Here is a 13,289-nt window from a genome sequence, read left to right on the forward strand (position 1 = left end):
GACTTGTCAGGTCAGAGGGTAAGCCCTCTTTAAAGTGTTTGGTGCATGTTGCCAAAGTGCACCCCCAGAAGCTCGCACCGGTTGTAGATAAAAGTGTCCATTTCCCTGCATCCCACCCCAGACAGGATATGTTCAGTCTTTTACACCTTCGTAAAACCAAATGCATAGCGACCAAAACCATATTGGTGTCTTCCAGTTTCCTTTTGAATGTGATGCGATTAGACATTTGGCCAGTGGCATCTCTTCTGAGAACTGTCCGTGCGTATCCTTGCCTGTTTTCTATTCAGGACAGTCACTTTTCACGCTGACTGGTAAGTGTCCTTTAAGTGTTCAGGGTATCAAATCTTTATCATGATTGGAAATACTTTTCCTCCCCATGGCTTCATTTTAGCTAGGCTCACGGTCCTTTTCTATGCATAAGCTAATAAAAATGATAAACTTTTTAATGGTTATTTATTTTTGAGACAGAGAGAGACAGACAGAGACAGAGACAGAGTGTTAGCAGGGGAAGGGCAGAGAGAGAGGGAGATGCAGAATCCGAAGCAGGCTCCAGGCTCCAGCTGTCAGCACAGAGCCCAACACTCAAACCCACGAACTGTGAGATTGTGATCTGAGCTGAAGTTGGACACTTAACCGACTAAGCCAACTAGGTGTCCCACCCTCCACTTTTTAAAAATCTACTCCTGAAATCATTGTTGCACTATATGCTAACTAATTTGGATGTAAATTTTTAAAAATAAAAAATAAAATTAAAAAAATTTAAACATTTAAATGCACTTAAGTGATCATTTTTTTTCATCATAATTTCTGGATTGTGTGCCCTATGAAAGGCTCCACCCACGATAACATAGACATGTTCACTCACCATATCCTCTAGTACATTAAAATTTTAATGTACTGGAAATTTATTTTGGAGTGAAGAATGACATTGGGATCTAACTTCAAAGAGTAGCCAGGTGTCCCAATATAATTTATTGAATAATCCATATCTCACCTTTGAGTTGAAATGTCATCTTTACCAAATTCTAAACCCCCCTTCAGTTTAATCTTGCACTTTTGTTGTTCCAGCTAATTTAGGTTGGGTGGTACAGGATGGCCTGTCTAGGGCAATGATCTGAAGGACATGGTCTGGAACATTGGGAGTGAAGGGAGGAAAGAGAGAGGAGGGGAGAGGAAAAGGAGGAGGAGGAGGAGGAGGGGGAGAGTGAGTAGAAGAGAAGGGAGGGAGGAAGAGAGGAAAAAGGACAGAGGAGACATAGAGAAACTCTCCCAAGCAGAGGAAATTGGTTTCTTCTGGAATGCCAGGAGGCAAGCTCACAGAAGTGTCAGTCAGCCGGGTGACATTTCAGAGGGATTTGTGGTTCTCCAAGTCTGCCCAACAATGTCAGATATCCTCGCGACAACTGCGAGGAAGCCACTCTTTGGTGCTCTTGCATTAAGGACAGAGAAGCGGGGAGGTTGGAGACCCAGCTACCATTGCAATGGCAATGTAACAACAACTCTCAGGACCTTTTCTGAGGTGGGTTTTCTTGACGTCTCCACACTTTGGCTGCCTGCGCTAAGGGACCCCACCAGCAAGGTCAGAGAGAGGCCGGAAGGTTCCTTCTGGGTCTGGACGCAATCATGTCAAGATTGGAGTAGTGGTTCCCAGGCTCTGGGTTACCCGAGACCATCAGACGTGACCGTGTACCACGTGGTCACCTTTAAAAATGGTTTCCCGGCAGCGTGTGCCCAAACTCTACCTAGAGTTTGCCTTCGGAGAACACATGGTCCAGCTTGCGCACTGGTGACAGTTGGGTTCTCTGCTTCCCTGTCCTGCGATGTGAATGGGAGTCTGTTGGCCTCCCCCAGCTTCACCCAGTAAGTCATTGCGGATCACCCAAATCACCCCGCATTTCCTGAGTCTGTTGCTTGAAACCCACTGACCGTTCTCATCTGTATGAGTTGGAGTACTTTGGTTCTAAGAGACAAAATGCATCTCTGACTAAATGAGGAGGCTCGCTGGGGACACGTGGAGGATCTCACAGAATTGAAGTTAGGAGCTGAATATCGAGATACTGGGAAGGATGGGAACCAGAGCACCTCTGGGGAATCTCAGACTGGTGGGAACTCAGACTGGTTGTCTCCAAGGATTTGCGCTCAGTGACTCAGCTCCAACCACTTCCATTTCTGTGTGCCTCTACTCCACTTTCAAATTCTGAGAGAGAGAGAGAGAGAGAGAGAGATTGGTGTCATTTGGGTTACCTTTCCCAAGGGTGCAGGGAGAGGATGGCAGAGAGGAGGTTGGGGTCAATGGATTACAAGCGTCTGTCACTTGTGGGTGCCTGGGTGGCTCAGTTGGTTAAACATCCAACTTTGGCTCAGGTCATGATCTCACAGTTCATGGGTTCGAGCCCCATGTCAGGCTCTGTGCTGACTGCTTGGAGCCTGGAGCCTGCTTTGGATTCTGTGTCTCCTTCTCCTTCTGCCCCGCCCTGCTCTATCTCTTTCTCAAAAATAAATAAACTTAAACAAAGGTCTGCCACTTGTACAGAATGAGGCAGGAATGAGATGTGGAAGGGACTGTGAGCCTGCAGCAAAGTCCTCACAAATGCATGAGAGAGAATGGTTCCTTTGAGAGACAGCAGTGGGCAAAAGGGCTGGACAGCAGGGGCCTCAAAGGGCAAAGTATTCTTTTTAATTTTTTCTATGACTTTTTTTTATTGTGGTAAAATTCACATAACATAAATTAACCATTTTAAAATATAAAATATAAAATTAAGTGGCATTTAGTACATTGACAATGTTGTACAACCATTGCCTATATATAGTTCCAAACATTTTCATTAGTCCCAAAGGAGACCTTGTACCCATTAAGCAGTCACTTTGCGTTCACCCTCCCCCATGCTTCTGGCAACTATCAGTCTGCTTTCTGTTTCTTTAGATTGGTGTCTTCTGGATGTTCCATATGTATGGAATCATATAATATATGGCCTTTTGTGTCTGTCTTCTTTCACTTCGCACAATGTTTTCAATATTTTCATCCATATTTCAGGACGTAGTAATTCATTAATTTACATGCTTGATTAATACTCCATTATACAGCTATACCACATTTTGTTTATCCATTCACCAGTTGATGTACATGTGAGTTATTTTCACCTTTTGGCTATTATGAATAGTGCTGCTATTGCAAGCACTATTTAAGTGCAAGTTTTTATTTGAACACCTGTTAATTCTTTTAGGTATATGCCTAGGAGTGGAATTCTTCAGAATTCTATTCTTGGGAATAGAACATATAATAATGTTCTATTTAACTTATTCAAGAAGCAGCATTACATTTAACGCCAAAACTTTGCTACAATCTTAACCATAAGTGTCTAGTAAAATAAGGTATACAATTGTTGTTTCTTTTGAGATCGTTCGGTTATTTGGGGTCCCTTGAATTCCCTATGAATTTTTGGATTATCTCTTCCATTTCTGCAAAAAAGGCCATTGAGATTTTGATAAGGACTGCATTGATGGGGCGCCTGGGTGGCTCAGTCAGTCAAGTGTCAGACTCTTGATTTTGGGTCAGGTCATGATCTTGCAGTTTGTGAGATTGAGCCCTGTGTCGGGCTCTGTGCTGCCCTGTGTCAGGCATGGAGCTTGCTTGGGATTCTCTCTCTCCCTCTCTCTCTCTCTGCCCTTCACCTGCTCATTCTCTCTCTCTCTCTCTCTCTCTCTCAAAATAAATAAATATTTAAAAAGTACTGTATTGAGTATGTAGACCACTTTGTGAGTATAGCCATCTTAATAATATTAAGTCTTCCAATCCATGTACATGGTAAGTCTTTCCATTTATTTAGACCTTCTTTAATTTCTTTGAGCAATGTTTTATAGTTTTCAATGTATAAGTCTTGTATCCCCTTGGTTACATTTATTCCTAAGTGTTTTCATCTTTTTGTTATTATTATAGATGCTATTATTTTCCTAATTTCAATTTCATTGTTCATTGTGGGTTTGGCTTTCAGCTTCGTCCAAACAAAGCCAAGGATGGCTCAAAGGATTACTCAAAACTCCATGCAGGGGTGCCTGGGTGGTTCAGTTGGTTAAGCATCTAACTTTGGCTCAGGTCATGATCTCATGGTTTGTGGGCTCGAGCCCTGTGTCAGGCTCTGTGCTGACAGCTCAGAGCCTGGAGCCTGCTTTGGATTCTGTATCTCCCTGTCTCTCTGCCCCTCCCCTACTCGTTCTCTGCCTTGCTTTCTCAAAAATAAATAAACATTTAAAAAATAAAGAAAAAAAGACTCCATGCAAGTCAAGAGAGGTGAAAGGGAGGCTAAGGAAAGTCTCCCCGAGTGGCTACTGTCAAGCTCCCATATTTATTGAGCATACATTTAGGGAAGAAATGAGCAATACGTTGGTGGGCTACATGCCAGTAAGAACATATAGAAAACGTGCAGAAAAACAAGTTAAGACAGGGTAAAATATTCCATGCAATAACATGGCTTATGGAATTTATGAGTATAGGCAGGGCCTAACCCCTAGATATACATTAAGTAGATAAGCAAAGCATGGCCGCTGTTTTTAGCAAAGCCAGAGAGCAGTTTTCTGCTTTTCAATGCATTCCCTATAATCTCCTAACCCAGGACATAGCTATTTGATTTCCCACAGTTCATTGCTAGTGTAGAGTATTACAACTGATTTTTGTGTGTTGATCTCATATGGTGAAACTTGGCTGAATTTGATGATTAAGTCTAGGAGATTTTTTTGATGGGTTCTTTAGGATTTTTATGTACGATACAATCATCTGTGAATAGAGATAATTGTGCTTCTTACATTCCAATTTAAGTGATTTTTCTTTCTTTTTCTTGTTTAATTGCTCTGGCTAGAATTCTAGTACAATGTTGAATAGCATTCATAAAAGTGACCATCCTTATCTTATTCCTGATCTTTTTAAGGTAGGTGTTTAAAACTAGATATTTCCCTCTGAACACTGCTTTCACTGCATCCCATTAGTTTTGGTATGTTGTTTTTCATTTTCATTCATCTCTATGTATTTTCTAATTTCCCTCGTGATTTCTTTTTTGATTGTTTAAAAATGTATTATTTAATTTCTACATATTTGCATATTTTCCAGTTTTCCTTTTGTTATTTATTTCTAGTTTCATTCCATTACAGTTGCAGACTATAGTATATATGATTTAAATATTTTAAATTTTACTGAGATTTATTTTGTGGCTTAATACATGGTCTATCCTGGGGAATGTTTAATGTACACTCGAGAAAAATGTGTATTCTGCTACCATTGGGTGGTGTATTCTGCATAAGTATGTTAGATCTAGTTGCTTTATATGTTGTTCACATCCTCTGTTGCCTTAGTGATCTTCTATATGGTTGTTCTTTTCATTATTGAAGGTAGAGTATCGAAGTCTCTGGCCATTATTGTGGAACTGGCTATATCTCCTTTCAATTCGGTCAGTGTTTGCTTCATATATTTTGTGATTTGTTGCTAGCTGTGTATATGTTTACAATAGTGATATCTTCTTAATGAGTTGACCCTTTTATCATTAATATTCTTCTTTGTCTCATATTTTTGACCTAAAGTATATTTTATCTGATTTTAGTATTAGCTACCCCAGCACTCTTTAGGTTATTATTTGCATGGGATCTTTTTTATTTCTTAACTTTCAATCTATTTGTGTTTTTGATCTAAAGTATCTTGTATAGAGCATATAGTTGGGTTATGTTTTAAAAATCCATTTTTCCACTCTCTGTTTTTAATTGGACCATGTAATCCACATACATTTAAAGTAGTTACTGATAAGATCTTCCTTTTACTATTTTGCTTTCTTCCCCCATATGTCTTACATCATTTTTGTTCCTCAATACCTCCATTACTGTCTACTTTTATGTTAGATATGTATTTTCTATTTACCATCTTGATTCCCTTATAATTTGTTTCACTATATATTTTCTTAGTGGTTACCCTGGGGATTATAATTAACATCTTTTACTTGTAACAATCTAGTTTGAATTAATGCCAACTTTACTTGAGTAGTATGCAAAAAGGCTGCTTTTATACAGCTGCACCTTTCCCCTTTTATGTTGTTATTGACACAATTTACATCTTTACATATTGTATGCTCATTAACATTATTTTATAATGATTGTTTTATACATTTAAAATGATATATGAACAAAGGAGTTAAAACCCAAAATTACATTAATATTGACTTTTATATTTACCTATGTATTTATTTCTACTGATGTTCTTTATTTCTTTGTATGACTTCAAGTTAGTGTCCTTGAAGTGATAGTCACAATAGCGACTGTCTAGTGTCCTTTCCTTTCAGCCTGAAATGCTCCCTTTAGCACTACTTGTAGGATAGATCTACTAGTAATGAATTCTCTCAGATTTAGTTTATCAGGGAATGTCTTAATTTCTTCTTAATTTTTAAAAGATAAGTTTGCTAGATATAGAATTCTTGGTTGACATTTCCCCCCCTTTGATCACATTAAATATGTCACCCTGGTGCCTTCTGGTCTCCATGGATTTTGATGAGAAATTGTTAGTCTTATTGAGGATCACTTGTAAATGACAAGTTGTTCTTTTGCTGCTTTCAAGATTCTCTTTTAGTCTTTGGCTTTTGGCAATTTGATAATAGTATGTCTTGGTGTGGGTCTGCTTGTTTTTATCTTACTTAGAATTCATTGTACTTTTTGAATGTATGGATTCATGCTTTCATCAAATTTGGGCAATTTTCAGCCATGATTTCTTTAAATATTCCTTTTGGCCTTTTTTCCTCTCTCCTTTTCTCATTCAGGGACTCCCACAATGCATATGTTGGTCTACTTGATAATGTTCCATAGGTCTCTTAGACTCTGTTCATTTAAAAAAATTTTTCTTTATGTTCCTCAGACTAATTTCAGTCTATCTATCTTCAAGTTCACATATTCTTTTTTCTATCTGCTCAAATATACTATTGATACTTTATCAGAATTATTCCTTTCAATTTTTGTACTTTTCAGTTCCACATTTTCTATTTGGCTCCTTTTTATAATTTTTATCACTTTGTTGATATTCTCTATTTGTTGGTATATTGTTACGGCTTCCTTTAGCTTTTTGAACATATTTAAAAAATTAAAGTCTTTTTGTAGTAAGTCCAATGTTTGTGCCTTTTTATAAACAGTTTTTCTAATTTGTTTTCATCCTGTGAATGAGCCATATTTACTTGTTTCTCTGCATGCCTCATAATTTTTCATTGAAAACTGGACATGTTGAATATTATAATGAGGTAACCCTGGAAATTAGAGTTTCTTCTATTCTTTCTTCTATTCAGGGTTTGTTTTTGTTGCTTTCTGTGGTTTGTAGTTGCTTGTTGGTTTGGTGACTTCTAAACTATTTTCCAAAACCTATGTTTTATCATGTGTGGTCTCCGAAGTCTCTGTTGTATTAGCTTTTGGTCAGATAATAGTTTTCCAGAGATCTTCTTAAACTGGAGGGGATAAAAAGAAATAAATAAAAAGAGGGACACCTCGGTGGTTCAGTTGGTTAAGAGTCTGAATCTTGATTTTGGCTCAGGTCATGATCTCATGTTTTGTGAGATCAAGCCACATGCCAGGCTCCATGTGCTTGGGATTCTCTTTCTTCCTCTCTCTCTGCCCCTCCCTTGCTCACACTCTCTCTCCCCCAAAACAAACAGACAAACAAGTTTTTAAAAAAATAAATAAAAAGAATAAATTAGTCTCCTGGTCTTCGAAGTTTGGCTGTATGTTGTGTACTTTTTCAAAGCTTAGCCAGTCTGTTTATAACTATATCTTAGCCTCCATTGCCTGTGTTTATCTGATCCTAAATATCAGTTGGAGGTGAAAGCTTATCAGGTTTTTTCTGAGCATGCATCCAGTCCTGGGCATGCATATGACTTTCTATATTTTCCCATTATAAACAGAAGCTTTTCAAAATCAATATTCCCCAAAAGTAAATTTCCCCAATTTTTCCTCTAAGACATTTGGCATGTCTATTATTTGTCTCAACTGTAATCTTTTGCCCTAAGAGGCAGTGACTTGTTCATTGTTCTTAAGGAATATCCTCTTACCTACTTTTCTGTCCTGAGGGAGTTCTGAGTTAGGTGAAAGGAGGGCCAGTGCCTTGTGTCAGACCTTCAGGGAATTTCCAGATAGGTCCAAACAGACAAACACAGTTCCTTGGGAACAAAACCTGTTCTCCTCCTTTCTGAGCCAAGGATTACAATGGGAATGTAGGCTGCCATCTTCAAAACGCTGCTGTGCTGGGAAGGGGTATGGGGGCAAGGCTAAAGTTAAGACACCAGAATGTTCTACTGTGTTTAAGTTGCCCTTTTCTTGATTCAACATGTGATTGATTTTTGGAAATAATTGACTATTTTTGTGAGTTCTGACAACATTGATTCTATTTTTGCTATTTTTTCCCCACTGTTTCTGTGGAGGGACAGGCTCTCGGAGCTCCTACTTCTGTTATTTTTGCTGATGTCACTCTTGGGATTTTTTTTTTAATGGAGAAGAACTACTGGGCTGAAAAGTAGCACTGGGAGGAGGAAAGGTCACTGACCCTATCTCCTTACCCTTGAAGAGGGCTGTAAGAAAGTAGTGCCCTCAGGGTATAGAGCCAAGCCTCCTTCAAGGCAGAAGGTAGAGGGAATGCTTTGAGAAGACATTGATTACAGATTATGAGTTGCAGAAGGCCCAGTGAAAGTTGGGGTCTGAAGGGAAAGCTTTGGGTGAGGCAGTTGGCTTGAAGGAAAGAACATCAAGACTCTGGTGCTTTGAATCAGGCTTATATTCCAATCCTGCTTACAGGTTGTAAAAATCAAGAAATAATGTGAAGTTTTACAAGTGCCATGTTAGCATCGATTAGATTTATAATGTAGTTTTTCCTACCATCAATTCATATGATTATTTGCATTAGTAGATGTCATAATACCAATCATTTTTATATTCTTATTTGATGCCTTATCCCTCCAATATATTGCTTGCTAGACTGGATTTGCATGTATTGAGATTTTTGCCTCATTATTCTTTTATGCATATGCTTATTGTTGCCAGGTTTTGATTTCAGTGTTATGCTGGCTTGAAGCCATGATGATTCAGTGGTGAACCAGAAAGATGTCATTCTTTACCCTGTAAACTTTTAATATTTGAAGAGGGGATTAGTGGGCTGAAAATCTGATGAACCAAAATATTTTTTTCTTAAAAGCACATGGATTAAAACATGTATTTTACTTTTAAGTGAATATCCATGAAAAATTTTCATTTTTTCCCATGGATATTTGATTATTCATCATCTGCCTATTTTTGAGTCAATATTTTAAGATCAGATTTTATAAGTTTACATTTTACCTGAATTTCAGATTTATTAATGTAAATCTTTCTATATAGTGGAATGAAACCACATGAGCATTTAGCCTTTGTGGAATCCACAACATGAACTTGAAAAGAGAGACAAAGATACAAAGACATAATTTCTTAGAGATGCCCTATGAGCATGAGTCTTGAGCCCCTAATTGTGCTTATGATTCAAACTTAGTCCATCACAGAAACCTTTTGAAAGAAATATTAACATCCTTGGAACATAGTTTAGCAAGTTGATATATGTTTATTGTTAAAAAAAAAAGATTTGGGGCGCCTGGGTGTCTCAGTCGGTTAAGCGTCCGACTTTGACTCAGGTCACAATCTCACAGTTTGTGAGTTTGAGCCCCGCATCGGGCTCTGTGCTGACAGCTCAGAGCCTGCAGCCTGATTCAGATTCTGTGTCTCCCTCTCTCTCTCTGCCCCTCCCCTGCTCGTGCTCTGTCTCTCTCTCTCTCTCTCAAAAATAAATAGGCATTAAAAAAAGATTTAAGTTAAAATCTCACATGCCAGAGATAACCACTATTAGCATTTTGGTGAATATGCTTTCATGTATTTTTCAATGAATACATACATTTGAATATATATGTCTCTGTATGTTTGTGAAGTATATACATCTGTGTCTAAGTATGCACACACATGCACACACAGAATTTTGCTTTATGGTCATCACCCTGACCCCTATATGGATAAAATAATGCACCCATTGTGACAACTCAATTGCTTTTGCTGCTTCCCCACTCTCCCCAAACCAGGCCTTACTTTCAGTTCCATCTTCTTCTCTGCCTGGTCCTTCTTTTCTTCTTGAGAAGGAAGAGGAGCTCCTGACTGAGTTAAGTCACAATAAAGGCCTTAGCTCACCTGTCCTGCATTCTCTCATGACCAGGGAGCCACACACTTTCTTGCCCTCACTACCCCAGGTTGGATTTCCTTCCCAAGTGTCACCAAGTATTATTTCAGCTAAGGATGAAGGTTGCTGTGCATGTTTTCCCAGATTGCCTCTGCTCGTGTTGACAGATGTACTTCCAATGCATATTTACAGAAACCAAAAGCCATGGCGGGAAGCAATCGAACTGTTGTCTCAGAATTCCTCCTCCTGGGACTGTCAGATGTGCCTGAGAATCAGCCCCTCCTCTTCAGTCTGTTCCTGTCCATGTACCTGGTTGCTGTGGTGGGGAACCTGCTCATCATCCTGGCCATTGGCTCTACCTCCCATCTCCACACCCCCATGTACTTCTTCATAGCCAACCTGTCCTGGGTTGACATCTGCTTCACTTCTGTCACTATACCAAAGATGCTGCTCAATATCCAAACCTTGAGCCAGTCCATATCTTACACTGGATGCCTTACTCAGATGTATTTTCTAATCTTGTTTCTAGAACTGGACAATGTCCTCTTGGCAGTGATGGCATATGACAGATTTGTAGCCATATGCCACCCTCTTCACTATACCATAACCATGAGCCCCAAATTCTGTATCACATTATTGTCTCTGGCTCTGATTATCACAAACATCTATCCTTTGATCCACACCCTTTTGATGGATACACTGTCATTTTGTGCAAGTGTCAGAATTCACCATATTTTCTGTGAACTCTATGCATTGCTAAAGCTTTCTTGTTCAAGTATCCATGACAATGAGTTGGTTGTTTACATCCTGGGGAGCTTTATTTTTGTTGCTCCTTTCCTCTTTATTTCTATCTCCTACATGCACATTTTCTCAGCCATCCTAAGACTTCGTTCCTCCCAGAGCAAACTTAAAGCCTTTTCCACTTGTAGTTCCCACCTTGTTGTGGTGTCATTGTTCTATGGAACTTTATTTGGGGTGTATCTGCGTCCTTCTTCTTCCTACACATCTGAGGATTCAGTGGCCACTGTGCTGTATGCAGTGGTGGCTCCCATGCTCAACCCCTTCATTTATAGTCTTAGGAATAAGGACATGAAAGGGGCCCTAAAGAGCCTCCTCAGCTGGAGAAAGATCTGGCCTTGGTGACAGCATCTCCTGCTCTTGAGTGATGATGTCATCTTGTGCTTGCCTCATTATTGATGTAGGAGGGGACTATCCATATAAGATTTAACAGATGTCCAGCTCTGCCCAAATTTCTGCTGCAATCATATTCAATCACTCCTTCAACCAAACCTCCCTGGATGACTCTCGTGTCAGGCCCCATATGGACAGCTTGTTTGTTTGAGGATTTAATTTTCCATTCATTCTATATGTCCTTCATGGCTCCTCCTCAAACCATGTCTGCCTCATGAATTTTTACCATGATCCCCTGTTAGTGGCGTGAATCATAATAAGCAATGGAGCATCTTGTTTTGTGCTGGGCACTGTTTTGAGCAAGTACACGTATTTACTCACTTAATCACCAATGTTGTGATGGAGATGCTGTTATCTACATTTTCTAGGTGAGGGACGTCATCAGAGAAGCAATGGAATTCTCACCTTCTGCTTGTGTAGGAATAATTTGTTAGATGGAAATAAAGAGGCTCCTTTCACTTCTCAAGAACAAAATCTGCAACTGGAGGCCCTTGTCACGAGATGGCAGTAGATGCACAGGTTGTGACTTAAAGACACATTCACAAAGTTTCTGAGCCAAGTGGAGAAAGAGATGGGTACCCCTTTGATCTCTTACATGGATCACGGTATGTCAATACACTTCCCAAGCCATAGACTGGCTTGCTGACCTCACAGAGAACATTCCCAGATGAAATGAAAAGAGTAGATTCACCACATTTCTCAACATGGCCAACTTAGGTACATAGTGTTGAAACACTATTCATATTAAGATCAGGGCAACAACAGGGATTCCCTCTACCATGACTATCATTTAATATTTTCGTCAAAATTCTAGTCTAGCAGTAAATCAGAAAACAGATGTATTAGGTATTAATATTAGAAATGAAGGGGAAAAAACTATGATCATATGAAAATAGGAGTATCTTTCTGGAAAATCCAAGATAATCAAGCTGAAAAACTACTAGAACTAAGAGGAACAAATTTACAGATTGCAAAATAAGTAATGCAAAAATCAATAAAACTCTTCCAATCCAGGGAGGAAAAACTACTTAAAAGTGGCACTAGAAAAATATCCCAAACACAATAGCAACGAGGATAAAATATTGTCTTAATAAGAAATGAAAGGAGCCTATATGAGGAGACTGCAGAGATTCTCTTGAGAGAATCTGGTCAAAGGAAAAGACATAACACCTTCTTGGATTGGAAGACTTGGGTTAATTTCTAGGTTTCAGACATTTAGAACCTGAACACAATCTTTTTTTTTAATTTGAGGAAAGGCTTTTACTGCTAAATTGGGAGAATAAATGGCAGAGAAGAGCAAAAAAAAGAAAAAAGTAAAGAAAAACAACAACAACAACAACAACAACTGTGATCAGTAAGGACTTTTTTTCTGCCGGATGTTAAGAGGTAAAATAATTTAAACAGAGTGCTATTGGAAGATGAATCAACATACAGATCTTGTGAATATACACCTATTCTCATGCTACTCCTGGAGCACAAAAGCAATGGAAGAGATCACAAAGGATAATGGGTAGATTTACCCACAAGAAAACCAAATCAAGTGAGGAAAATAGTCACCATTTATGTGACAAACACAAACATTTATTTGGTCTTTGTCCCCAGTTCCTGACACAGAGCTCCTAAAAACTTTGGAATTTCCTGGTTGATAAAAGCATTTTTGTTCTAATATGGTGACTCTTGTTGAGCCTCTACATAGCTTCAGGATGGGGCTGGTCACCAGAAGACCAAGTCTTTATTAGGAACCTAGAACTTTCACCCCTTCCTCCTCCCCTAACCTCCTGAGATGGGAGAGGCTGGAGACTGAGTTAATTGATCATGCCTACATGATGAAACCTCCATAAGAACCCCTAAACAATGGGTTCAGAGGGCTTCCAGGTTGATGAGCACATCAACATGCTGG

The 13,289-nt window shown here is 39.0% G+C and overlaps 1 protein-coding gene across 1 annotated transcript; it reads left to right on the forward strand.

The window, feature by feature from the left end:
• The first annotated feature begins 10,402 nt into the window (after positions 1 to 10,402).
• Positions 10,403 to 11,341, forward strand: LOC105259687 (olfactory receptor 1D2-like). Its single transcript, XM_011279579.1, has one exon. It carries the CDS (start codon positions 10,403 to 10,405, stop codon positions 11,339 to 11,341), a length of 939 nt encoding a protein of 312 aa, XP_011277881.1.
• Positions 11,342 to 13,289: the final 1,948 nt, after the last annotated feature.

Source organism: Felis catus, chromosome X, assembly GCF_018350175.1.
Source record: "Felis catus isolate Fca126 chromosome X, F.catus_Fca126_mat1.0, whole genome shotgun sequence".
Classification (NCBI taxonomy): Eukaryota; Metazoa; Chordata; class Mammalia; order Carnivora; family Felidae; genus Felis; species Felis catus.